The 27,414-nt window shown below is 33.2% G+C and overlaps 1 protein-coding gene across 6 annotated transcripts in view; it reads right to left on the bottom strand.

Moving 5' to 3' along the window:
• LOC114945731 (dual specificity protein phosphatase 3) overlaps positions 1–27,414 on the bottom strand; it is an 83,798-nt gene that overhangs the window by 13,527 nt on the left and 42,857 nt on the right. For all 6 annotated transcript variants that reach the window (XM_085480014.1, XM_085480015.1, XM_085480017.1 and 3 more), the window contains one exon: positions 22,498–22,685. In XM_085480014.1, the coding sequence (XP_085336140.1) occupies positions 22,498–22,685 (188 nt within the window). The remainder of the gene's footprint in view (positions 1–22,497; positions 22,686–27,414) is intronic.

Here is a 27,414-nt window from a genome sequence, read left to right as displayed (position 1 = left end):
ATGTTCCCTGTAATATTTCATGCCGATCAGGAGATGTGAGAGCGTCTCACTAAGTATATCTTTTTTCAAATTTAATCGAGATATCGAAAATATAGCAAAAACATAGAGAGATGTCGAATAAACCGAAAGAACGCTACTGCGTATCCTTTAGAGGTAATACGATTTCGTGAATATTTGAAACAATTATTTAAAATATTTCATAAACCGGAATATATTTTTCAAAATATGGCCATATCAATCGAAAGCATGAATTTTTTTCGCGTAAAATGACGTCTTGATAAAGTTGACAGCTGCACTGGTTGCAAAGATATGAATTTTTTTATTAATTTTGCTACTGAAAAGGTGTTCATTCAGATACGTCGTCAGACTTGTCCAGCTGCCATCTGTCCAAAATAGGTAACCGCCAAGATAAATGGTTGCTTAACCTCATGCTTTCTCACGCTCTTTCACCCTTTCCCACCCTCCCACCCTCTTCCAACCTCTCCTACCCTCTTTCACTCTCTCCCACTCATTCCCACCCTCTCCCACCCTCTCCGACCCTCTCCCACTCACTTCCACCCTCTCTCATCCTCTTCCCTCTCTCATCCCTCTCCCCTCTCTCTCTCTTTCTCCTTTTCTTATATTTGTAATAATAGTACAATCATATGAGAGTTGGATCGCAGAAATAATGTTAAAAAGCTGAATTTTGGTACAGATCTTTGTTTTTGCGTAAGATTAAAGGGGAAAAAGTTTACCATTATGGAGAATGGGGAAAAAAAGATTTGCAGGAGATTGGATGAAAAGGTTATGGATAATGGAAAGGTTGGTGGGAACGGTGTTGGAATATGGGGCGGAAATATGGGTGGAAGGAGAGGAGAGAAGTAGAGGCAATGCAGGAAAGATGGATTAGGTAGACGTTAGGAGTGGACTGGTGTACGCCGGGATACATAGTAAGAAAGGAGATAGGAAAGAATAAATTTAGGATAAGGGCAGGAAGGAAAGCAGTAGGGTACGAAAAGAAATTGAAGGAAGGAATGGGAGGAAATTTAGCGAGGAAATGCTATGAGGATATGAAAGAGAGGGTAAGAGAAGGAAAAGAGAGAACGGCTTGGGAGGAAGAGAGAGCAAAATTCTTTGAAGAAAAAGGAAAAGAAGGGAGGAGATAAAGAAAAGAGAAGAGGGGGAGAGGAAGTATACGAGAGATGGAAGCAGAAAAACAGAGAAATGCAGAAGGAGGAAAGATGGGAGAGGATAAGAGAATCGAGATATAAAGATGGTATGGAGAATGGAAGGAGAGATTATTGGAATATCTGAGAAAGGGATGGGAGGAAAGTAGATGGAGAAGGATAGTGAGGTTTAAAATAAACAGTGAAATGAGAGGGGCGAGATACTGGGAAGAAGAGGGGAAAAAAAGATGTAGGCTATGTGGGATAAAAGATGAAACATGGGAACATGTAATAAAAGAATGTGGCGGAGAAGAGAGTAAGGGAAATTGGTGGGAAAGAATGAAAGAAATACTGCAAGAGGGAGGAGAAGGGTAAGGATGGATGAGGGATTTAGAGAAAAGGAGGAAGAAGGGGATAGCTGAAGGGGGAAAGAAAGGAGGAGAAAAAGAGGAAAGAGGTATGAGGAGGAGAATGAGTGCAGGTATGAATGAGGTGTTGGAGAATGAATGGGGAACTGGAAGCCGAGCAAGGAAATAGATAGGGACGACTCTTTCTCTCTCTCAATTAGTTAGATAGATAGATAGATTAAGATAGATTTAAGTCAATTGTAATTAGATGTAAGAGTAGATTTAAGAGTAGTCATAAGTTAAATTTGTAAGAAGTTGTAAGGTTCGGGTACGCTCCTTAGAAGCGGCTTTAATCCCTAAGGGGACAAATAAACCATGAATGAATGAATGAATGAATATTTACGTATGATTGAAGTACGTTTATAATAAATATAAGATAAAAAATTTATGAAATAAACATTAAAATATATGCAAATATATTAAAAATAAATATTTATAACTAGATTTAATGTATAAGGTTAGATTTATATATATTTTATGTGAAAAATAGTATAAAAAATGGTTTTTAATTTTTTCAAATATATTTCATCAATCAAAAAATTCTGAATAAATTCCATAAATTATTATGTTTTGAAAGGAGTATTTAAGAATTTTTTCAAGGCGTTATATCTCTATAAAAACCTTGTAAAAATCGCATTTTTATTTAAAAAAATTTTTTTGAATTAAAATGTGACAATAAAACATTGAAAAAAATTATTTTTGTAAAAAAGAAACATTTTTTTATTAATATAATTTTTATATCAAGAATTTATATACATAGATATTAAAAAAAATTAAATAAAAAGAAACAGTTTTTTTTGTTATGTAGGGGAGGAAGAGAATAGGGGATTATGAACGGCGCTAAAAAACTTTCTTTTGGTATACAAACATTGCTCAAATACTTTTGTTATTTCGCGCGGGGCACTTTTCACCCCCTTATCCGGCTATAGCCTTTCGTCTTTTGCAAATATCTCGTTGAATATGTGAATATGAATTATACAAAAAAACAGAATAGAAGTATAAAAGTACAAAATTAAAGAATAATAAGATAATAATTTTGCATAAAAATGTTCTATAAGTTTTATTTCATTCAAGTAATATTTTTTATGTAAAAAATTTTTGCAAAATGTATGCTGCACGGTAAATTGATGGAGCACGATGGTGCGTGCCGTCAGACGTTATGTAGATTGAAGCGTTACAAGCGCGCACAAAAATGTCATAACTATTGAACGAATTATTGTACAGAAATCAGCGAAGAATTATTGAAAAGCCGGAGATTTCAACTTTTCACTGGAAATCTCTTTCTTTATTCTACGCTAATTCTTTAAAATTTTACGATGGTTTAATCAAAATTTTACACGTAATTTTTGCCTTTTCTCATAAAATTGGTAACAAATAGGCGTAGAATCTTTATAAAAATTGTAAAATAACAAATCAAATTACAATAAAAAGCTGAAATCTCCAGTTTTCTAATGGTTTCTTGTTCGTTTCTGTTCGACAATTTGTTCAAAAGTTATGACACTTTGTTCATACGTGTGACACTTTAATCCACATAACATCTGTCGGCACATTCTATCGCGCTCCATCAATTCACCGCATAACAAACAACTTGCAAAGATGGCAAAGAAGGAGGGCCAATAAAACCGATTTTTGGGCCAAAGCGTCGCACATTTTTGATCGCATATTTGTATAGTTGAGGTCGAGAGCTTTCTAAAATACTCTATGAAAAGCTTTTTAGGGAAAGTGAAAGTTATAAGTCCTCAAAGTTAAAGAAACACACATATGCATGAAGTAGACTGCCTTAATTTTATGTGTGTATGTGTGTCTGTGTGTGACATATTGAAAATATATACATGTATTTGTTATTTTATCCTCCTCTTTTTAAATACGGGCTTGGAACCGTCAATGGCAGAGTTACTTTTTTGGTTTTTTAAAATAATTTAAATCTTTTTTTGTTTTAAAAAGAATTTTTAAAAAGAGGATAAAATAACAAATACATGTATATATTTTCAATCTATCACACACACATGCACACACAAAATTAAGGCAGTCTACTTCATGCATATGTGTATTTCTTTAACTTTGAGGACTTATAACTTTCACTTTCCCCAACGTAAAAAACTTTTCATAGTGTTTTGAAAAGCTCTCGACCTCAACTATATAAATATTATATGCGCTCAAAAACGTGCGACGCTTTGGCCCAAAAATCGGCCTTATTGGTCCTCCCCCTTTCATCCATTTTTTGGACCTTAAATTTCAAATTTTTTTCATCGTAAATAGTACTGTTAAATGAAACATTAATAACAGTTTTCAAGATAAGTATAAACACGAGTCCAGAATACAAGTCAGAGTGTATAAGAAACTATCACTTTCACTTCTTCATATCTCCGGAACCGTTTTGAGGTCCAAAAATTCGACTCTATAAAATAGGCGAAAAATAGGTTTCGTATTTCTTTTTGCTATCACTCTTTTAAAAAGTATTGCTCGTAAAACATTATATACACTTTGTGCATTCTTTAACTTTCTACTTTTGTATTTTTTTATAAAATGGAGATACAACAAGATATTTGCAAAATAACAGACTTTGGGTACTAATTGTTTAATTTTATTTTTTAGTTCTTATTATACAATTGTAAACTTTTTTTATAAATCCAACTAAGAAAGGCCTTAAGATCCGTACGAGGATGTTTTTGTAAAGAATTATTTTAGTTATAGATGTAATTGTGAAAAAATTAAATATTTTTAATGGCTATAAACTTTAAAAAGATAATAATTTTGATTTATTTAGCGTGATTTTTTTTATGCAAATATTTTAAACTTTTTTTTATGTTATTATTAAAAATATAAAACAATTTATAAATATAATTAATTTTTGAACAAGATTATATTTAAATTTTTGTAATGGATAATTTTAATTAGAAATAAAATTTTGAGAAGACTATTTTTGATGATAATAAAGTACTATTTTTTGGCTAATATAATTTATTAAAATATAATTTTTGAAAAGATAATATTTTTAATGGTAATTTTTGTAAAGAACTATTTTTATTAATTTTTTTGACGAACTTAGCGTTTTTTTAACATCTGTGATGTCTTTTGTATGGCTAAAACTTATAATACTAGATAACACAAGCGCGCGCTTCGCGCGTGTCAAACAAAATCTTACTCTGCGAATGTACATAATTTTAATTCGCTGAATTTCAATTATATGTACATAACTCTAATTCCCGAATTTCTATTATACATATATATAATTTTGTGCAACTAAAGTCGCCCTTTACGCACATGATGGGATTTTAGAAAGGGCTCCCTTTCCACGCACCGGTCACACAAAATATCGTAGCCAACATGTGCGGGTCATAAATCGGCTGATTGTGCGGATTGTCACTCGGCTTCGCCTCGTGCGCCAAACTTCCGCACTCTCGGCCGATCCCCCGCACTTGTTAGCTAATATACTATTAATTTGCTAAATTGCTATTATGAACATAATTTTAATTCGCCGTATTTCTTTTATATAAATAATTTTAATTTTTTATTTTCCATTATGTTCTTAATTTTAATTCTTGAATTTCTATTATGCACATAATTTTAATTCGCCGTATTTCCATTATGTAAATAACTGAAATTGTACCTAATAGAAATTCGGCCAGTTGAATTTATGTACACAATAAAAATTTGACGAATTGATATTATAACGCATAATAGAAATTCAAGAATACTTATGTATTGTACACAGTAGAAATTCGGCGAACCAAATTTTAAAATATAATAGAGATTCAAGAATTAAAATTAGATACACAATAAAAATCCAAGAATAAAATTATGTACATATATAGAAATTCAACAAATTAAAATTATTTACATAAAAGAAATACGACAAATAAATATTATATACATAATAGAAATTGGGAGCAAATTGAAATTATTTAGGTAAAAGAAATACGGTGAATTAAAATTATGTACTTAATAGAAATTAGAAATTCAATGAATTAATACATAAAAGGAATAACAAATAAACAAAAGCCAACGTAAGCAATATTGGTTAAGATGTTAAATTCTTAAAACATTTATTGATCCTTATCACTTAATTAAAAATTCTTTACACATACGTTACGACTGCACGGCAATCTTTCTAAATACAATAAATTGTTGATTAATAACTACTAAAATTTAACATTAATTCTGTTAATACATGTTTCTTTTGTATCAATGACTAAAACAGATAACACGCTAATCTTTATTTATTTAAATTCTCGCTTATAATATTAATATCTTTGTTGAATTTATACAATTGTCAGTTTAGATTTTACAGTGGTATCAGAAAACCGAAGCAGTTACCATTTATTATTACGTTGTCCATCTTTTAATTTTAAGTTATGATCAGAAGCCGAAATATGTTGCCTGTTATTTAAATATTAACCATAACTTAAAATTAAAAGATGGACAACATAATATGTTCGGTGAATGACGAATATATTTATGCAAAATATTCACGAGTCTAATGATTAAGTTTAATTTAATTTTTCCCGTTTGAGACAATGAATATTCGCTATTCTTAATGTTTAGTTATTGAGTTATTGAGTTTCGTTCTGTACTAATATGTGACGGTCGGTAACTAATGAGCATATAGTTCTCTTGGCCGCTAGCACGACAGCGCCAATCAAAAACTATCGCGCCACACGTGCGAGTCGTTCTTTCTTTGTGTAGCGATCATTGCGTGATCTGATATTCTGCGTTTCTTGTATACGTTTCTTATATATCATTGCGTGATCTGATTTCATACGTTTCTTGTATTATGCGTTAATCACTCGTAAAATTCCAAGAGTGAGTGCGTATCTTACAACGGATCGTTCCGGCCGATCTTCGTGCCGAGCACGAAAGGCGAGCGACATCCTTATACGATACATTGAATACATTTCAATAAATGAGTTTTTTATGCCGCGCAGGCTTTTTCCCATCAAAAGTGTAGTCTTATTTCTCTACAACTCTAAATACTAAATCACGAAAAGGAAAAACAAAATAACGGTGGGACTTTTGAACCGAAAGAGTTTCTACCATACATAATAATAAATAGTAAACTGCTTCTGTTTTCTAATATCAGTGCAAAATCTAAACTGGCAATTGTATATAAATTCAACGAAGATGTTGATATTATAAGCGAGAATTTGAATAAATAGAGATTAGCATGTTAATTGTTTTAGTCATCGATACAAAAGAAACATGTAATAACAGAATTATTGAGACTTAATGTGAAATTTTAATAGTTATTAATCAACAATTTATTGTATTGAAAAAGACTGCCGTGCAGTCAAAACGTATATGTAAAGAATTTTTAATTAAGTTATAAGGATCAATAAATGTTTTAACAACTTAACATCTTAACTAATATTACTCGTATACGTTGGCCTTTATTTATTTATTATTCTTTTTATGTATTATTTTTATATGAGCCTAATGGTATTAAATTATATACATCTTTATATTCAAAATTTGTAAATTCTTAAAATTTTATACTAATTTATTTCAATTAATCAATAAACTAAAATTATGTACGTAATAGAAATTTGGGAATTAAAATTATGTACATAATAAAAATTCGGAAATTAAAATTATGTACATAATAGAAATTCGACAAATTAAAATTATGAACATAATAGAAATTCACGAATAAAAATTGTGTACATAATAGAAATAAGAGAATTAAAATTATGTACATAATAGAAATTAGACAAATTAAAATTATGTACATTACGGAAATTCGGCAAATTAAAATTATGTACATTACGGAAATTCGGCAAATTAAAATTATGTACATAGTAAAAATATAAAATTAAAATTATGTACATAATAAAAGTTCGCCGAATTAAAATAAAAATAACGCTTCCCTGTTGCGATAACCCACAACGGTGCAAAAAATAATTATTATATATATTATTTATTGCCTTTATATGAGTTAAACGTTTGATCTTTATAATTCATTATTAGGCATATTAAGCCTTATATTTTAATCATTATCGATTTTTTCTATTTTTTAAAATTCCGCTATTCCAAATTAATTTTTTTTTCATTTACAGTTAGAATTCTCCTTTACACAGCTTTATAAACAAAATATACACAAAAGAAAAACAATAACATTTTCGTTCTGCACATTTATGCTATTAATATAAAAATATTACAAGGGAAATATTTAGTCTCTAAAAAATAATCCTAAAATAAAGCAATCGATTGATATAATACATAAAATTGGGTATCTAATCATCATATAAATTATAAAGTTCTGCAAGTATTTTACCCGACAAGCGATCTTTTGCATCGCCAGATTCAGAATGCAAACTATCGTTATTTGATTGTGAACAACTAAAATGTTTAATATTAGGTGTTAGCAAATAGCTCATACGTGATTTTAAAGCCAGGTATTCCCTCAAAGATCTCTCTACTTTCTTGTAAATGAACTTATTCAACACGGGAGTATATTTCGTAACTGATATAATCTTTGTGCTAGACTTTATATTAGTGATATCCAACTTATTTTCTAAATTCACCAAGCTATCATTTTCCTTATTATTCTCGAAAGAAAGATCGATTTGACATGGTGACTGAATTTCAGAATTGTACTTTCCATCTCTTTCTACAAGTTTTGTTAAATTGAATGAAGCGTTTTATAAACTTTCGGAATATAACTGTCTTCAGTATTAATATTATTGTTAATCGTACATAGCGATTTTGTGTTTGTATCATTTATTATTTATATATTATTATTTAAATTTTCAATTATCTTCAAAATCTTGTTGTCAGTATTACTGTTATCGATTTCCTTTATTCTTATATTTAACATAGATAATACATCTGTAATATTAGTAAATGTTGATTTCAAAATCGGTATTATATCTTATAATAGAAATATATACATAATCTAAATTAACTGAATTTTTATATATACATAATTTTAATTTACCGAATTTCTATTTCCCTTTCTAACTGAGAAACTGTAGTCAAAACCACTCGATTGCAAAATTAATTAACTTATCAGATTTTAACTATTATATACACTAAATTCTTTATATTATACATTACTATCACTACACTAACTCATCGATACATACAACTGTTAAAATATGCAATGACAGCGGCTCAGGCTCACTAAGTAAACGCAACGATAGAACCAATCGGCATCACGAATTAAAGGCAACAATACACTTCGAGACTTTCGAGATTTTGATAAATAAATTTTTTTTTTAACTCCAATCTTTTGCAATCTATCCTAAAAGGACAATAAGCAATTGGTTTAAAAGATTAAGACTTGAATGAAATGTGCCCAATAGCACATCAGAATTAAAAAAAAAACGCTAATTGCATGTTAATAAATTATAAGGAGTTTTCCTTTTTAGTCTTTTAACCGAGTTTTCCCGAGCCATAAGGTGGCTGATAAAGGGGTTTGTATGATTTATAGTTTTATTGTTGTATGCTTTAATTTTTGACGTGATTTCCTCCCGTACTGGAGAAATATTCAAATCCTTGTTTAGTGCATCGTTAGTGATGTACCATGGTTCATTTGTGATGATTCTAAAGCATCTTACATTGGAACCTTTGGATACTTTTAATGTTGGAATGTAAAGCTGTCCCCCACAATATTAGCCCATACGTCCATATAGGTTTTAAGGGGGCTTTGTAGAGAAGTAATTTGTTATCAAGGTTTAGCTGAGATCTGGGTCCCATTAACCAGTACATTTTTCTTAGTTGAATTCCTAGCTGCTTTCTTTTTGTGAAGAAATGAGTTTTCCATAGTAATTTCCTATCTAGGTGAATACCAAAGTATTTGACTTGTTCGGCTTGAGGTATTTCTATGTTATTTATCCTGACCAGAGGGCATATAGCAGATCTAGTAGTGAACGTAACTTGGATTGATTTAGACTCATTCAATTTAATGTTCTAGTCTTTTGTCCATTGAGTTATTTTATCTAGACAGAATTAGAGAATACTAGTTGCCATCCTGGGATCTGGATGTAAAACCAAGACTGCAGTATCATCAGCAAAAGTTCCAGTGGTAACTGCCTGATCGGTTGGAACATCTGCAGTATAGATTAGGTATAGTATAAGGCCTAGGACGCTTCCCTGAGGAACGCCAGCTTGTATTTGATAGAGTTACTCAAAAGTAACAGGACCTCAAAAACCTTGGCTGTTATTGGGAGTAAACTAATAGGCCTGTAGGATTTAGGTTCATTAGGTTTCTTGTCCGATTTTAGTATCATTTTGATTTGAGCTGTTTTCTACTGAGAAGGAACAAATCCAATGGTCAAGATTGCATTGTACAAATAAGTAAGAAAGGAAAATCCCACCTCAAGTAATTCTTTAAGCACTCTACTAGTTATGAGGTCATAGCCTAGTACTTTTTTTGGTTTCAGATTTTTAATAGCTGTTTTGATTTCAGCTTTAGAGAATTTTTGAACAGGTTCGTTAGGGAGGTCATGCTTATTTGAAAAGACTGGAGAATTTAACACAAGTAGAATATTTTTGTTGTGTTCATCAGATCCTTCATATTGGTATAGAGTAAAAACCTTCTTGAGATGATCAGCAAAGGTTTCGGCCTTCTCCAAGTCACTTCTTGCCCAATTCTTGCCATCCTTGAGCAACGGTGAAGAAGCAGTCCTAGGTTGTTTCAACCTCCTGGTTGCCCTTCAAAGCAAATAGTCACTAGCCGCAGTGGCGTCCAGTTTTAAGTAATTTTGTATTCCAAAGTTTCTCTCAGCATGGAGGGTCCTTTTTAGTTTTTTAATTAAGCGATTTAAACTGACTTTGAGCAGGGGACAGCCGGATTTTTGCCATCGCCTTCTCAGACATCTTTTTTCTGCTATAAGATCCAGAATTTGTCTGGAGAAAATCAGGTCAGTCCTCCTAGCTTGTGGCATCGGCGTAGACTCCCAAGCCGCATTTTGCACTGAAGATGTAAAATACTCTGTGGCCGATATTATATCCTCTTCCGTCTTGAGACTCACATTTGTAGAAAAAGAGGTTTTCAAGGAGTCATGATAGCAGGACCAGTCAGTTTTGTTATTATGAAGCATACAATTTTGAGGCTTATCTACAATTTCACTCGTTAGGGTTATAAGTACACGGGAGTGATCAGAGGACATTTTTAGACAAGACTTGACTTCAAAATAGTTTCCAGAGATACCTTTAGTTATCCCAAAATCAATAAGATCGGGAACTTTGGATCTATCCGCAGGCCAGTAAGTCGACTCGCCAGAAGATAAGATGTTTAGTTTTAAGGATTGCAAAACCTTGAATAATTCGCGCCCTCTAGGAAGAATTAGCCGAGATCCCTAGTGCACATGTTTGGCATTGAAGTATCCTCCAGCAATGAAACGGGCTCCCAGGGAGCAGAAAAAATCCTTAAAATGTGCTTCCTTAATAGTATGTTTAGGAGGACGGTAGACCGTTGAGACCGTTGAGAAGAGACTGTTCCATCCTTCAATAGCAACAGTAGTCGCCTGGATGTATTCCTTGCAGTAGAAGTTTAGCTGATGGTGCTTGATACTATTTCTTCTGAAGATGGCCGTGCCTCTATGAGCTGTGCCATCTGGGTGGTTTGTGCAATAAAATTTATAGTTTGGGATTTGTGCGAAGCTTTTTTCAGTGAAGTGAGTTTCTGATATGAGTATTAAGTCTATTTTGAAAGTATAGAGAAAAACTTTAAGTTCTTCTATATGTCGTGGCAGTCCATTTATATTTAACAAGGCTATATTAAGGCGTCGCATAGTTTCCTAATTTGGCTATGAGTTCTGTCATCATATTTGTGACAGTCATCAGTTGATGCATAATAGTTTGGAGGATCTCTTTTAGATCTTTAGTACTGTTATGTTGTATGGAAATTTTTCCCTGGGGGGATGTCATAGGTTGATTTAATTTTCTTGGGTGTGCTTTCAGCCCAGTAGCCTCTGCATATGACTTATGAGTTTTAGTTTTAGTTTTAATTTTAATTGCGCGATTTCATTTTCTGTCAAATATTTTTCAAATCTTCAGTTTCATAATTGTCTAATAAAAAAATTATAATACATGTTTTATATAAATTATTCTATATATATTATTTATCACTTGTATAAAATGTCTCGCAAAATTATCTGATACTATTTTGTTCTTTAAAAATCTGATAATTCTAGGATGCTCTATATAATACGATTAATCCATACTTACGAGATATTAATTTTGGTTAAATAGCAGAAATAATATTTTATTTGTCTTTTTATACTATAAACTTTAAAATATAAAAATACTATATTAAATTTTTTTATTAAAATAATCATAATTTATAAACGTATTTAGATGAAAAATACAAATGGTATATTCATTCATGGTTTATTTGTCTCCTTAGGGATTAAAGGCGCTCTTAAGGAACGTATCCGAACCTTACAACTTCTTACAAATTTAACTTATGACTACTCTTAAATGTACTCTTACATCTAATTGCAATTAACTTAAATCTAATTTAATCTATCTATCTATCTAACTAATTGAGAGAGAGAAAGAAGTCGTCCCTATCTATTTCCTCGCTCGGCTTCCAGTTCCCCATTCATTCTCCAACACCTCATACCTCCACTCATTCTCCTCATACCTCCTTCCTCTTTTTCCCCTCCTTCCTTTCTCCCTTCAGCTATCCCCTCCTTCCTCTTTTTCTCTAAATCCCTCACTCATCCTTCCCCATCTCCTCCATCTTGCAGTATTTCCTTTATTCTTTCCCACCAATTACCATCCAACAAATAAGCAGTGTACTTTTTCCCCTTCCAGTTTCACCCCTTCCCAACCTCCTTTTCTTAGTACCTCCTCTACATCCGCTATCAACAGATTAAATAAATGTGGACTCATTGGGCAACCTTGCCTCACTCCCCTTGCCGTCCAAAAGCTTTCTCCCTCCTCCTTCCCCACTCTTACTTTGCTCCTAGTTTCTCTGTACACCTCCTTTATCCTACTTCTTAGTCCTTCTCTTACCCCCCTATTTCTCATTGCCTCTATTAACACCTCCCTGTCCACCGAATCAAATGCCGCCTTTAGATCTATGAAGGCCGCCACTACCTTATTTCCTTTCTTATTCACTTTTCTATTCACCAAGTAGTTTAGAACATAAATACTGTCTATCACCCCCATTTCCTTCCTAAAACCTGTTCGACTCTCCGGTATCATATTCTCCTCCTCCATTTCCTCCTTTAACCTTTCCGTTAATATCCCCACGTATATTTTATATAACGTTGGCATCAATGTCACCCCTCTGTAATTTTCCACTCTATTCCCCGTTCCCTTTTTTACCAGTGGCACAATTATCCCTTCTTTTCACCTCTCCGGCCATCCTTCCCCTCTCCAGACTCTGTTACACATTTCCCATACTCACTCTTCTATCCTTTCCCCTCCATATTTCCATACCTCACTCGGTAATCCATTCTCTCTCGCTGCTTTTCCTTTCTTAATTTTTTCCAATATTCTCTTTACTTCCCCCCTGTTTATCTCCTGTTCCTCATCCCTTTCCCTTTTTTATTTTCCTTCTCTTACAACTTTAATCTCTACCCCTCCCAATAAGTCCATAAAGTATTCCTTCCATTCATCCGCCTTTATCTCCTCATTCACCTCTTTCCTCTTTTTCCTTTCCCTGTTTATGATTTTCCATACCTCTTCTTCCGTTCTTGCCTCTATCGCCTCCTTGTACTATCTTATCCTCTCCTCCTCCCTTTTTCTTTTACACATTAGCTTGTATTCCGCCTTTGCTTTTCTGTATCCTTCTCCTCCTCCTCCTCTTTTCCTCCATTATCTTAACTTTTTCCTAACCTCTTTCCTTCACATTCCTCGTCCCACCACCCTTTTTTTTCTCTTCCGCACTCTCTTTTTCTCCTTCTCTCAATTCTCTTCTATCCTTCCTATTTTTTCCTCTAACTCCTCTTCTATTCCCTCTTTCCATCCTTCTACCCATTCTATTTCCTCTCTTATTCTTTTTCCTCCCCTCTCCGTCCATCTTCCCCTTTTTCTTATTCTTTTTCCCTTCTTCCTTTTCTCCTTTTCATTACCTCCTCTTCTTTCTAACGTCACGATCAATGGGTGATGGTCCGATTCTATGTTATCTCCCACTTCCATCCTCTTATCTTTTCTTTTACTCTATCCTCTCCCACCACGTAATCAATCACCGATTCCCCTCTTCCTCCTGTATATGTATGCTCCCCCTTCCTATCCCCTCTTATCCCTCCGTTGAAAATGCCCCACCCCACCTCTTCCAGCTCTTTTATCAGTTTCTTCCCCTCCTCATTAACTTTCTTGTCTTTCGATCTTCTTTCCACTTCCTCTTCTTCTCCTATCACTCTTCCCCTTCTCCCTGTTCTTGCGTTGAAATCTCCTTCTAAAATCGTCCATTTATTTTTTTCTTTCTCTTCCATCCGCTCCTTCATTTCCTCCATTTTCCTTTCCATGTCCCCGTTAATGTATATACCTATTACCCTCCAATTCTCTCTTCCCACTTCTATATCCGCTATCATTATTCTCTCCCCCTTTTCCTCCCATTTCTGTTACCTTGATCTTCCCCCTCTCCTCCTTTACCCCCATCGGTCTTTCTTTCTTCTTTCTCTTCTTTGCTGCTTGCTTCTCCAATCTATATCCTTTCGGTAACTTCTTTTTAATCGCCTTCCACCCTCTTTCTTCTATCCACGTTTCCATCATTACCACCACCTCCCAATCTTCTATTTCCTTCCAGAATTTTTCTTCTTACTTTTCAGCCCTGCCACATTCCAGAAACCTATTTTCCATTCTTCTCTTATTTCTTCTCCTTTTTTTTTCTCTCCTCTTTCTTCCTCATTCCTGTTTCCATCTCCCCTCTTCCTTCTTGCCTTCTCTTCCTTCCATCCCTTTCTCCTCCTCCTTTCCTCCTTTCTTTTCTCCTCTCCTCTTCTAACTCTTTTTTCCTTTTGTTCCTATCTTTACTCCCCCTTTTTCTACTTCCATTTTCTCTATTTCTTCTCTAAATTCTCCTTTCCATACAAATTATCTGATACTACTTTGTTCTTTAAAAATCCGATAATTCTAGGATGCTCTATATAATACGATTAATCCAAAGTTACGAGATATTAATTTTGGTTAAATAGCAGAGATAATATTTTATTTGTCTTTTTATACTTTAAAATACAAAAATATTATATTAAATTTTTTTATTAAAATAATCATAATTTATAAACGTATTTAGATGAAGAATACAAATGGTATATGTGTGTGTATTTTTTTATTTTAAATTATTATTTCTTTAATTATTATTATTATCTCTTATTTAATTATTTTTATTTTAAATTATGATTGCAATGCATGCATACATAAAAATATAAATATGCAAATCATAAAAATTCAATATTTAAATCTTTAATAGACAACAAAAAAATAATTAAAACGTAGATATTTGAGAATCGCCAGACAGAATTTAAAAAAAGGTAAGAATCTTCTCTCGATCATACTGGCAAATATTATTTATTTAATCACAACTTTCGACCCTTCTTTGAGTCCTTATCAAGTGATCTAGATATACATAGACAGAGATTAATACAATAAAAAACAAAATTACTTCATCAACAATATTACAAAATGATAAAAAAAAGCGAAACATACTTGTGAAAATAAAAATAAAATTATAATTTTAAGATGTCAAGAACGAACATAGTATCGGTTTGACAACACGTCAAGACTCTTAGACGAGTTATTGGAGACTAAACGACCTTTATTATTTTTTTCGTAGATATTACTTAGATTGTCGGTATCTTTTTGTAAATTAATAACGTTATTATTTTTCTTAATAAAAAACATTTCAGCGATTTCTCTTTTTCTTACGTGTTTTTCACTGTGCAAAATAACAGGCGAAGTCCAGTCAAAATCGTGATCGAATTCAATTTTATGTTTGCTGATAACTGATAGCTGATAAATTACTCGAATGCATTTTTATGTTGCTGAAATGTTCCTTTACACGTGTACATAGATGTCTCTTTGTCCGATGTATGACACGTTGCAATCATTACAATTAATTTTGTAAACTACTTCAGTCTTTTTATCTGTAGGCAGTCTATCCTTGCCGAGTGTAATTAAATGATTCGGTTTTTTCGGAACATTATGAACAACATTAAATCCAATCTTTTTAAAAATTCGATCGATATCGCCTAAGCTATTAACATAAGGTAGTGAAATGAGAGGAGACTTATCAACAATATTTCGCTCATTACTCGATTCATTCATGTTTCTGTGTTTTAAAAAATTAATCCTTTTATTAACCCAACGATCAATTACATGTTTAGGAAAGTAGTTATTAAATAAAATCTGTTTCACGATATTAATATTCTCGTCGTGAAACTGGTCATTAGATAAGAGAATCGCGTGATCTACAAAATTAAAAATTGTGTTCATTTTATATTTAAAAGGGTGATTGAAAAAGAAATTCATATATCTGTTCGAACACGTTTCCTTCCTGTACCAATTGGTTACAAGCTTTCCATTTGACCGAGAGATCGTTGTATTCAAAAAGATAATACATCCGTCTGATTCCGTCTCATATGTAAAGGTTAAAAAAATAATTTCTAACAAGAATTTTTCAATCAAAATACCTGCGCTTCCAATAAATTCGCGCGTCTATACACATTCATCATTGACGTTTTCATTCCCATTGACGTCTTTTATATATTTTTATATTTAAATGTCATCAAACTGTCACCGAACTTTCAGCAATTACGTTCACACTTCTCTTTAACGAAATCATCGACCGCTAATCATATACGCGGAAAAGAGGCAACAATAAAAGCGATACACGCTCACTTTTCAGGTCTACATGACTTTTTTCATTAGAGATGCAAAATATTTACGTTAAATCATTATCATCACTATTCGTTTTAAATAGCTATAACTTTCATTTGTTACTATATCGACATATTATATATTATATATTATATATTTTACATATCTACATGTATATTATCATAAAAAAAATTGTGCATACCTCTCTGTTAACACAAATAGCATTTGTAAATAACTATGTTTGCTCACAATAGACTTCAGTATAAATTATTAAATATACAGTGTAATCTATTTTGATGTGCGACCCCAAATATTTTCCTTTTTAAACCCTCTGCAACAAGTGTTTTGTTGTAGAATTATAATAAAAGTTGTAGAATTTCGAGGGAGAAAAAAGTTCGCGCTACTGACTTTCCTAAAGGGCGATTTTCAAAGTCATTTTAAGCTTTTAAATTTTTTAATGGAACTACTTAAATTTTTTGCATAAATCGATTCCTCGCGATATTTATTATAAAACGTTATTAGGGTAAAAAAGTGAGCAGTTTACGAAATATTTTATACTTTAGTTTGACATAATTTCAAATTATGAAATATCTTATAAAATATTAACTTTTTGTCTATGTTATCTCAATACTTTTATGAACAAAAGGAAGAGGAATCAATTAATTTAAAAAAACACGTAGTTATTTGATAAAAAGCATGCAATTTGCAACTAGGAACTACATACCTTTTTTACAAACAATTATGTATTTTCTTTACATCAATTGACTTCTCTCCTTTTTTAATACATAAAAATATTGAAATAAGATCGACAAAAAATGAATATTTTATGAGATGTCAAAATTTATATGAAATTACGTTAAACTAAAATATAAATTATGCCCAGTGCTCGTCCGGATGGATAATGTAGTCGTGCCTCTGTGCGCGTCACTATCAACAGTTTAAATACCCGCCAAAGCGAAAGAACTAAGCGCTCTATATTATCGACAGATACTATCCAGACAGGCCAACCCAAGGACTGCTAATCATTGTATTTCTGTTGCGCGGCATCGGCAGTTCGAGTGTTTTTCCTTTTTCCTGTTTTTTAATATTTCTTCCACAAGATGCCTAAGATAAAATCGGAGAAGTCGTTCAGGGCATCGCTCTGATAGAAGAAAGCACAATTATAAAGAAAGATCTCAGGACCGCCATTTTGAGGTTAGGCCTCGCAAATCGTCGAGCGATACTTCTTCTCCTATTCGGATGCGACATCAAGGAATCTTTCGCCTTTTCAGCATCGTCCCAGTTATTTTTGACTAATACTTTGAAGAACATTCTTGCTTTTATAAAGCAGTAGGTCACGTCTAATTTGAGATCTGCGACCTCAGTTCCGACAGCGGGCGAGGGTATCCCTTCAACGAGCATAGACATGATCGTCTCCCCAGAGATTGAGTCTGAAACAGATAGGCAAACGATTCTCCAGAACCGGGGCGTCGCACCAGATATATTTTTTCGTTACAGCGAAGAGAAAATACAGCCGATTGCATTATCTGTATCTCGATCCTTTTCTTACAGAGAGTCAATTGGAACAGCCGAGGGATCGCAGGGTGGTTTTCACAGATACAACAGTGTCCTACGCATCATCTAACCCTGAGATATGAGAAATCTTACTGAGTGAATTATTTGATGAAAAGCAGGTATCGACAAGTGCTTTACTCTGAGACCCTATCATCCTTAACTCTACACAAACTGAGGTTCGCATAGAGCTAAAAAAGGAAATTTGTCAGAAGCTTTTATAATATAAACTCAAGGGAGATCTAGTAAATTTAGACCCTCCAAAGATTAATAAAGAACTGATTTCAGCCTTCACTAAACGTCAAGCCATCATTAAAAGAGATGAATATCAAGTAAAGAGACAAATTCAAATTGAGGCCTGCCTGAATGCGTTTGGCTTCGCCATAATTGATCTTTCAATATTCAATTAATTTTAAAATGATTTTTTAAGAAACATCATTAAAAGATTGGCTTAGGGGTCAATCATCTTCTGGCTGATCTTCAATACCGCTTGTTCTTTGCCAGACAAGCTTATATAAAGCCGTGCTTGACTTTTGTGGGTAAATCAACAGCGGATTCCTCCGAAGTGGATGACTGGCTCTTTGGATCAAACTTTGTTGAAGATTTGAAAGTAGCTCAGGCCTATAAAAAGGCAGCACGTGATTTGTCGAGACCTACCTCAGCCCCGCCAACAACGGTCAGAGTCTCTAACCAACCAAATCGCCTACAGCCTAACCAACCTAAGACGCCAAACTTCAAAGCTCCTGTACATCGCAAATCAATGTTGACTTGTCGGACAGGAGCAGGAGGATTATCGAGCTGCAACCAAGCTCATCGCTTGAGATCCAGCTCCAGGACACATCAATAGAACAAGGACAGCAAGACGATTTAGCTCATTATTTGCATAGGTGGAAAAGTATAACAATTGACCCAAAAATCCTCCAGGCTATCAGAGGGTACCGCATTCCCTTTGTTTCGACACCACCTCGCCGCAATCACTTGCAAGAGCCTTCATTTTCGCCGTCCTTTGCGGCAACTTGTGATAAAGAGATGTTGAGATTATTAAACAAAGGGACCATAGTACTTGCGACTCCCTCGGAGAATCAGTACTTGTCTAGTTTTTTCCTAATTAAGAAAGATTCTGGAGGAATGCGTTTTTTATTGAATCTTAAGGATCTCAATTGCTTCCTTTGTCCGCAACATTTCCAATTAGAAGATTAGCGCACGGTGGTCCAGCTGATGACTCCAAGTTCTTGAATAGCAACTCTTGATCTTGAGGATGCGTATTTATTAGTGCCCATTGCTTAGGAATATCGGTATTTTCTCCGTTTTCAGTGGCGGAAACTTGTTTATGAGTTTACAGTCTTGCCTTTTGACTTATCCACGGCCCCCTTCATATTTACGGCCAGTTGGTGCTCGTTTGCGGTCAGAGGACTACTGCTCAATTATTTATCTAAATAATTTCCTTATAGGCTCCTCAAGACTGGACTGTATTGGCAACTTAAACGCTTCCATTGAATTATTGTCCTCGCTCAGATTTCTTTTTAACTATGCAAAATTACAACTGGATCATTTGCAGAACTGCAAATATTTCGGATTCATTTTCAATTTGGTATAGCAGTCTGTAGCAATCCCACCGAAGCGTCACACTGATTTACTCAAGCAAATGTTACAATTTTTAGAAAAATGTACATGCTGAATCCGAGATTTTGCACGGATAATTGGATCCTTAATCTCAGTATGCCTCGCTGTCCAATATGGTCTTTTGTATTCCAGAGCTTTTAAAAGAGCATTTCTAGCCTTGCTTTGATTTTGAATTGAATGCAAAGTTTAATTACTCCGCTATTATGGATATTCCTTCTCACCTGTTAGGAGATTTACGATGGTGGATCAATATTTTTTCGAAGCCGGATCAAGTTAAGTTTAATGTCATCCGCTACGGTGTACCTGGTCACGAGATTTTTTCTGATGCGTCTGTTAGGCTAGGAAGCTTCCTGCGGTGAGCTCCGTTCACATGGTTGGTGGTCAGAGGAAGACAAATCCAATCACATAAATTTCTGAAAGCTTAAAGCAGTTTTTTACGCCCTCCAATGTTTTGTGGCAGATCTCAGAGATTGCGATATTCTTCTCAGAGTAGACAATACTACAGCGATTGCTTGTATTAACGTTTTGGTTCGGTTCAATATCCTCATCTGTTGTCCTTATTGAAACAGATTTGAGATTGGTGTAAAAATCGAAACATTATACTTTTCGTCTCTTACATTGCTTCCATTGACAATACTATTGCAGATCATAAATTGCAGTCATCAGCGTGAACATGGAATGGTCGTTATCAGAGGAGGTATTTCTTTGCTTTGCGTCGAGTTTTGGTCTTTGTGAAGTAGATCTCTTTGCTTCAATCATCAATGCAAAATGCTCGTCTTATATATCCTCGTTTCCTGATCCAGGCACTGTAGCGATTGATGCTTTCACGCTTTCATGGTCGAATTTAAGATTCTACGCTTTTCCTTCCTTCATTTTTTTGCTTCGAGTTCTCTGCAAAATTCTAAATAACAGGGTAGAGGGAACTGTCGTGGTACTCTGGTGGCCTTCACAAGCGTGGTTCCCTCTTTTCCAACGCCTTTTAATTGGAGAACCTATTATTATCAGTCCTTACACTCCTTAATCTCCTTTCTTCACCTTTCAGAGAAGAGATTGCCACCCAGCATGGAGGACTCTTTCCCTGGCGACAGGGCGCTTATTAGGTAGGCGTTCGTGAACCGTGGAGTACCACCAAGAGCAATAGAAGCTACTTTGGGTTCCTTATCAGAATCGATGCTCAAACAGTATACTAAACCTCTACGGAGCTGGTGGCATTTCTACCAGTCGACCTCGATCTGGTCACCGAACCCCACGCAATTTCTCGATTTTTTATCGCGTGAACTGAAGCAAGTAAATTTATATTCCACGATTAATAGTATTTGCTCGGCGGATTTCCTAGTTTCAGATAACGAAAATGGAAACCACACGTTAGTTGAACGATTTTGTAGAGACGTGTCGATACTTAAACCTTTGCAACTTCGTTACGAATATGTTTGGAATCCAGTTCCTGTTATAGCGAAACTCTTCACCTGATATCCATAAGACGAGTTACCTTTAGATGTAATTTCGAAAAAAATTAGTTCTCCTTGCCCTAAGCACAAGTCAGCGGGTGCAAACACTAATATCACTTAGAATTTTTCAAATCTCGCTTAACGATAAGTTCATCATTCACGACCTAGACAATATAAAGACGTTAGCTCTTGGACGCCCTCAACCGTTCTTCAGTTTTTCCCCTTTTGTCGGCAATGAAAGTCTCTACATTTTTAGTGTAATGAAATCTTACTTGAAGCTTACTGAAAATCTCAGTTCACCTTCCTGCGATAGGCTATTTCATGGTCAAAACCCCATAAGGCAGTAGGACAGCAAACTATTAGTCGTTGGTTACGAACAGCCCTAGAAGACCGTGGCGTGAGGTCCGACATATTCACGGCGCATAGTACCAGACACGCTTCCACTTTATTAGCGGCTCGAAGAGGTGTTTCTTTGGATCTAATCAAGCGAGCAGCTGGATGGTCGGGTAGTTCTCAAGTTTTTGCGGGATTTTACAATCGACCATTAGGAAACCCAGAAGAATTCGCTAATACAGTGAGACCTTAAGTCTGTTTCAGTTTATGATTTTTTGTTTTGTTTTTAGAAAGTATTTCGTAACCTTTGCTGGTAATTTATATTTGTTTGACATTTATCTTTGGGAATTTACTCCCTTTTTTCCTTCGTCATACTTATCATATTTTTTTATTTGTGTAAACAAGTATAATTTTAAGATTTATACCTTTCTTCATGGAAAAAGGTTTAATACAACTATAAAACTTTTCAACTAATCTGAAACATTTACATTATCCATCCGGACGAGCTCTGGGCATAATTTATAAATCAAACGAGCTCACCGAATAAAGTTCCGATTTGAATTATGCCCGAGTCTCGTCCGAATGGAGCCTCCTTCCCAGGTTTTTAAGCCTTCTCCCACCCCATTAAGAAATATACAAATGTTTTACAATAAAGTTCTAAACAAATGAGATTAGTAGTCCTTGAGTTGGCCTGACTGGACAGTATCCGACGATAATATAGAGCGCTTGGTTCTTTCGCTTTGGCGGTGTGTTGAACTGTTGGTAATGACGCGCACAGAGGCACGACTACATTATCCATCCGGACAAAACTCTGGCATAATTCAAATCGAACTTTACTCGGTGAGTTCGTTTGATTTATAAAATATTTCGTAAATTATTCACTTTTTGGTCATCTTACCCTAATAACTTTTTACAGTGAATATTGCGAGAATAATTTGCAAAAAATTAAAGTAGTTTTATTTAAAAAAAGAAAAATCTTTAATGACCTTGAAAATTGCCCTTTAGGAAAAAATCAGCACCATCTTCTTTCCTTCACAAAATTCTACAACTTTTGTAAGAAACATTTTTTTATAAAAAGCTTACAAAAAATATATGTGAGGTGGAACATTAAAATGGCCCCACTCTATATTGCATGTTATAGTTTATATCTTCTAATTTAAAAGATAAAAGGAGATAGCCACTTTTTGTGGGATACCCTGTATATTTGTTTCTACTTACCCATCGCCAATATATATTCCAGGGTATACTTCATCACAATCAATTTCTTGCTGAGCACGATAATGTTGCAAATTATCAAGATTAGGATCAAATCCAGGTAATGGTTTAAATTCCAGCATTTTTCCAGCTGTTGCCCAAATAGCTAATGTTAATTGACGTTCTGTAGTTTCTCCTCCTGGTAACAATGACTGAAAATTCAAGATATACATATATAATAAATATCACACAGTATACATAAAATACAAATAATAAAAGTAATTTATTAATTTTTACATAATATATTAAAAATAGTTTATAAATATAATAAATATTTAAAATATTTAATATATAATTTTGTAACTTATACAGGATGTTACAATAAAAATAAAATCTCGACGGCAATCGGAGCCTATGCGGATGACATGCACAAAATTAATAAATTAAAATGAGATCTCAAGTCATACTCATTTATTAAATCGTCAGTCGTTAGAGTGATGTGTCACGTGTAGCATCGTCTTCTCTCTGTTTTTGCTGTCGGGTGTTGGTAAGGGAGTCACTGCTCCGCTTCCTTCCTGACGATGGTCACCGTTAGGGAGACACTCCGACGGCCGGACGGTTTGAATAGGGAGGAAAATGATATTTAATTTATTTGCGGATTCTACTGAAGAAGACCCGAAGTGGGTCGAAACGTTTAGAATTTAATAAATGAGTTTGACTTGAGATCTCATTTTAATTTATTAATTTTGTGCATGTCATCCGCATAGGCTCCGATTGCCGTCGAGATTTTATTTTTATTGTAACACAATAATTCGAGCCGAGATTAATAGTTTTTTTATATTATACAGGATGTGTTTCTAAGTTAAATAGCCAAACTTAAAATACAAATTTAATAAAGAATACAATTAGATATTTAAAGACAAGGCTCGTGTAATATTATAAAATTAAGATTTAGAAAGACAGGGCCAACTATAACGAGCATATTAAATTAGTGAGAGATGTAATGTCAACACATAATTAATTTATTTCTTAGTAAATACAATGATAATAAAAAATAAACGTTTCGGCTGTTACCTCAGCCTTCTTCAGTAAATATAAAAAACAATAAAAAAAATTCTTTTTAAGTAAAATTATGACATATTACGCATTGGAATCTATTTTTTAATGAACCTTTGGTTTGATGAGTCAATAAATTTAAATTGGGTTACGCTTATATATCATTAATTAAAATAGATATTGTTTCTAATCGGCTAACTATTTTTTAACTAAGATGGTAAACTTTTTAATTATATCAAAAAACATGTAAACGAGCTCACTGTTGTTAGTAGAACAAGTTGACAGTCCATTCCACGTCATCAATCCTTTTGAACATTGTTAGTTGAAAATATCGTCAGAACCGCTTGATATGAGAATTGAAACATTTAGATGTTATCCAGCATCAAAAAGTTAGTCCCCATCATCAAGCATATTTCCGAGTAAGTTCATCGTTGTAGTGTATTTCACCGTGTTTGTCTAAGTATATTTTTATTTTTTTGTATATTAATTTATATTAATAAGTTATTTTTTATGTGAAAGATCTTGATTATGATTAGAATTGCTTACTTAAAATTGATGAGTAGTCAAGATTCCGCCAAGTCAATGTGTTCATTATACAGAGTCACAATATGATGTGTCGAATTCAAACCGTGACTCCTATTATTATTACTATTTATTTGCTAACAAAAGGATACATTTCAAAAAAAGAATATTATTTTATGCACTCTAGTGATTCCATACTACCGAAAGCTTACGGTCTCCCTAAAATTCACAAACAGAACATTCCCTTTAGAATTATTGTATCATCTATTAATACGGTTCTTTATAATATAGCTACATATATTCACAATGTATTGTCACAAAGCCTTCCCCCACCAAAAAGCCATATAAATGATAGTTTTGAATTGTGCAGGATTCTTACTGGCAAAAAGTTAAGGAATTCAGAAATAATGGTATCATTAGATGTTATCTCTCTCTTCACCAATGTACCTATCAACCTTGCGATAAACAGTGTTAATAATAGATGGGAGTATATTAAGTCACAGACAAAAATTCCAAAAAAACAATTTATTAAATGTATAGAATTTGTTTTGTCATCTACATATTTTACATTGAACAATATAATTTATAAACAAATTTTCGGTACCCCCATGGGATCACCATTATCGCCCATAATAGCTGATTTAATAATGGAAGATTTGGAAAATTCTGTTCTTGACTTGATTAATATCGACATCCCATTTTATTATAGATACGTTGATGATATCATTATGACAGTTCCTGAGGAGAAGGTTGATTTGATTGTGGATTCTTTTAACAAATACCATGACAGACTCAAATTCACATTGGAATATGAGGATAACCGTTGTTTAAATTTCTTAGATGTATCATTGAAATTAATTAACAATACCATTTTTGTTGATTGGTTTCAGAAAAAAACATTTTCTGGAAGAACTCTTTCCTATTACTCTAATCATCCTTTCTGCCAAAAAAAAGGCATTGTTTATAACTTAGTAGATAGAGCTCTTCTTCTTTCACATCCAGAATTTCATAAGAAGAATATAAATTCAATCATAACTATTTTACGTAACAACGGTTACCCTTTAGAATTTATTTTCTCCACTATTAATCAAAGAATTAAGTATCTTATTACTTCCAAACTAAATATCTTGACTAATGACAATAATATTACTAAGGTTCCTGAAATAGCTGGAGATAATGAAAAAAAGAATTTCTTTGTTATTCCTTTTGTGAATAGCATTTCTGACAAAATTGCATCATCTATCAAAAAAACAGAAATGACCATAGGTTATCGTTGTCTTAATAAACTCAATCGTTTTATCAAGGTTCATAAAAATAAAAATCAATTTTCAACTAATTCCAATGTTATTTATAAGATCTCATGTCACGATTGCGATGCGACATATGTTGGCCAAACCAAAAGACAACTTAAAACGAGAGTTAAAGAACATGTAAATAATATAAAGTTAGATTCGTCAAAGCACTCGGTCATCTCGGAACATATTCTTAATTACCAACACTGATTTAATTGGGAAGACATAAAAATTTTAGATTCCGAATCTAATTTTCAGAAGAGAAATGTTTCTGAAATGATTCATATAAAGGAACAAAAAAACGGTCTAAACTTAAAAAAAGATACCGATATGCTTGACGAGTCAAATTTTGACATTCTAGAAGAATTGTCTTATAAATAAATAGTAATAATAATAGGAGTCACGGTTTGAATTCGACACATCATATTGTGACTCTGTATAATGAACACATTGACTTGGCGGAATCTTGACTACTCATCAATTTTAAGTAAGCAATTCTAATCATAATCAAGATCTTTCACATAAAAAATAACTTATTAATATAAATTAATATACAAAAAAATAAAAATATACTTAGACAAACACGGTGAAATACACTACAACGATGAACTTACTCGGAAATATGCTTGATGATGGGGACTAACTTTTTGATGCTGGATAACATCTAAATGTTTCAATTCTCATATCAAGCGGTTCTGACGATATTTTCAACTAACAATGTTCAAAAGGATTGATGACGTGGAATGGACTGTCAACTTGTTCTACTAACAACAGTGAGCTCGTTTACATGTTTTTTGACATAATTAAAAAGTTTACCATCTTAGTTAAAAAATGGTTAGCCGATTAGAAACAATATCTATTTTAATTAATGATATATAAGCGTAACCCAATTTAAATTTATTGACTTATCAAACCAAAGGTTCATTAAAAAATAGACTCCAATGCGTAATATGTCATAATTTTACTTAAAAGAATTTTTTTTATTGTTTTTTATATTTACTGAAGAAGGCTGAGGTAACAGCCGAAACGTTTATTTTTTATTATCTAACATTGTATTTACTAAGAAATAAATTAATTATGTGTTGACATTACATCTCTCACTAATTTAATATGCTCGTTATAGTTGGCCCTGTCTTTCTAAATCTTAATTTTAAAATACAAATTTAGTATCTCAAACAAATATTTTATCTGGAAGTTTGCTCGCAAACGTTTCCTTGAAGAGATATTGACTTTTGAAATTTGGAACTATAGGAATAAATGATATCAAAAGATTTTTTGTATAGGGTGTTCTAAAAGTATATATAAAGTGCTTGTTAATGAGCTTCAATTATTAAAACAGAGAATACAAGTATGTAACGAAATTTCAGTTGCACGTCAGCCAGCTCGTTCTGTTATTGATAGGTGCAATGCTTGTCTCCGCGCTGGAGGTCATTTTGAACAAAATATTTAATTTGAAAAGGACCACAAACCGTATGGTCGATACATAAATAAACTTTCATCTAATTTTTGAAGCCAGTATAGTCAATTTTTGTGAATGCGTGGATAGGTGCAAGGGTGGATGAAAACTTAAGAAAAAATCACATAGTCACACTCCCTGAAAAATTTGTAAAATTTTGGTACCAATTTCGAAAAAATCGATCCAGTAAATATGCAATTGCGTGGGTAGGTGCGTAGGTGATACATGGGTGGATGCGTGAGTAGGGGTGTAAAAATTAAAAAACCATATCATCACCATTCTTGAAAAATTTAAAAAATTTTACTATCAATTTCTAAAACATCGATCAATAAATTTGTGAATGCATGGGTAGGTGCGTGGGTGAGTGGAAACTTTAAAAATCACATCGTCACTCCCCGAAAAAAAATTAAAAAACCATATCGTCACTATCCTTAAAAAATTTTGAAAATTTTACTACCAATTTCGAAAAAATCGGTCCATAAATATGCAATTGCGTGGGTGGGAGTGTAAAATTTAAAACAAACCACATAACATCCATCCCCGAAAGATTTGCAACATTTTGGTACCTGTTTCACGAAAATCAGTCCATAAATGTGGAAGTAGTTTGCGGTCAGG

This window comes from Nylanderia fulva, unplaced genomic scaffold (assembly GCF_048542155.1).
Source record: "Nylanderia fulva isolate GAGA-0341 unplaced genomic scaffold, ASM4854215v1 Scaffold138, whole genome shotgun sequence".
In the NCBI taxonomy this organism is placed as follows: Eukaryota; Metazoa; Arthropoda; class Insecta; order Hymenoptera; family Formicidae; genus Nylanderia; species Nylanderia fulva.
Note: the sequence above shows the minus strand (reverse complement) of the source record. Positions and strands in the feature narration are given on the sequence as shown.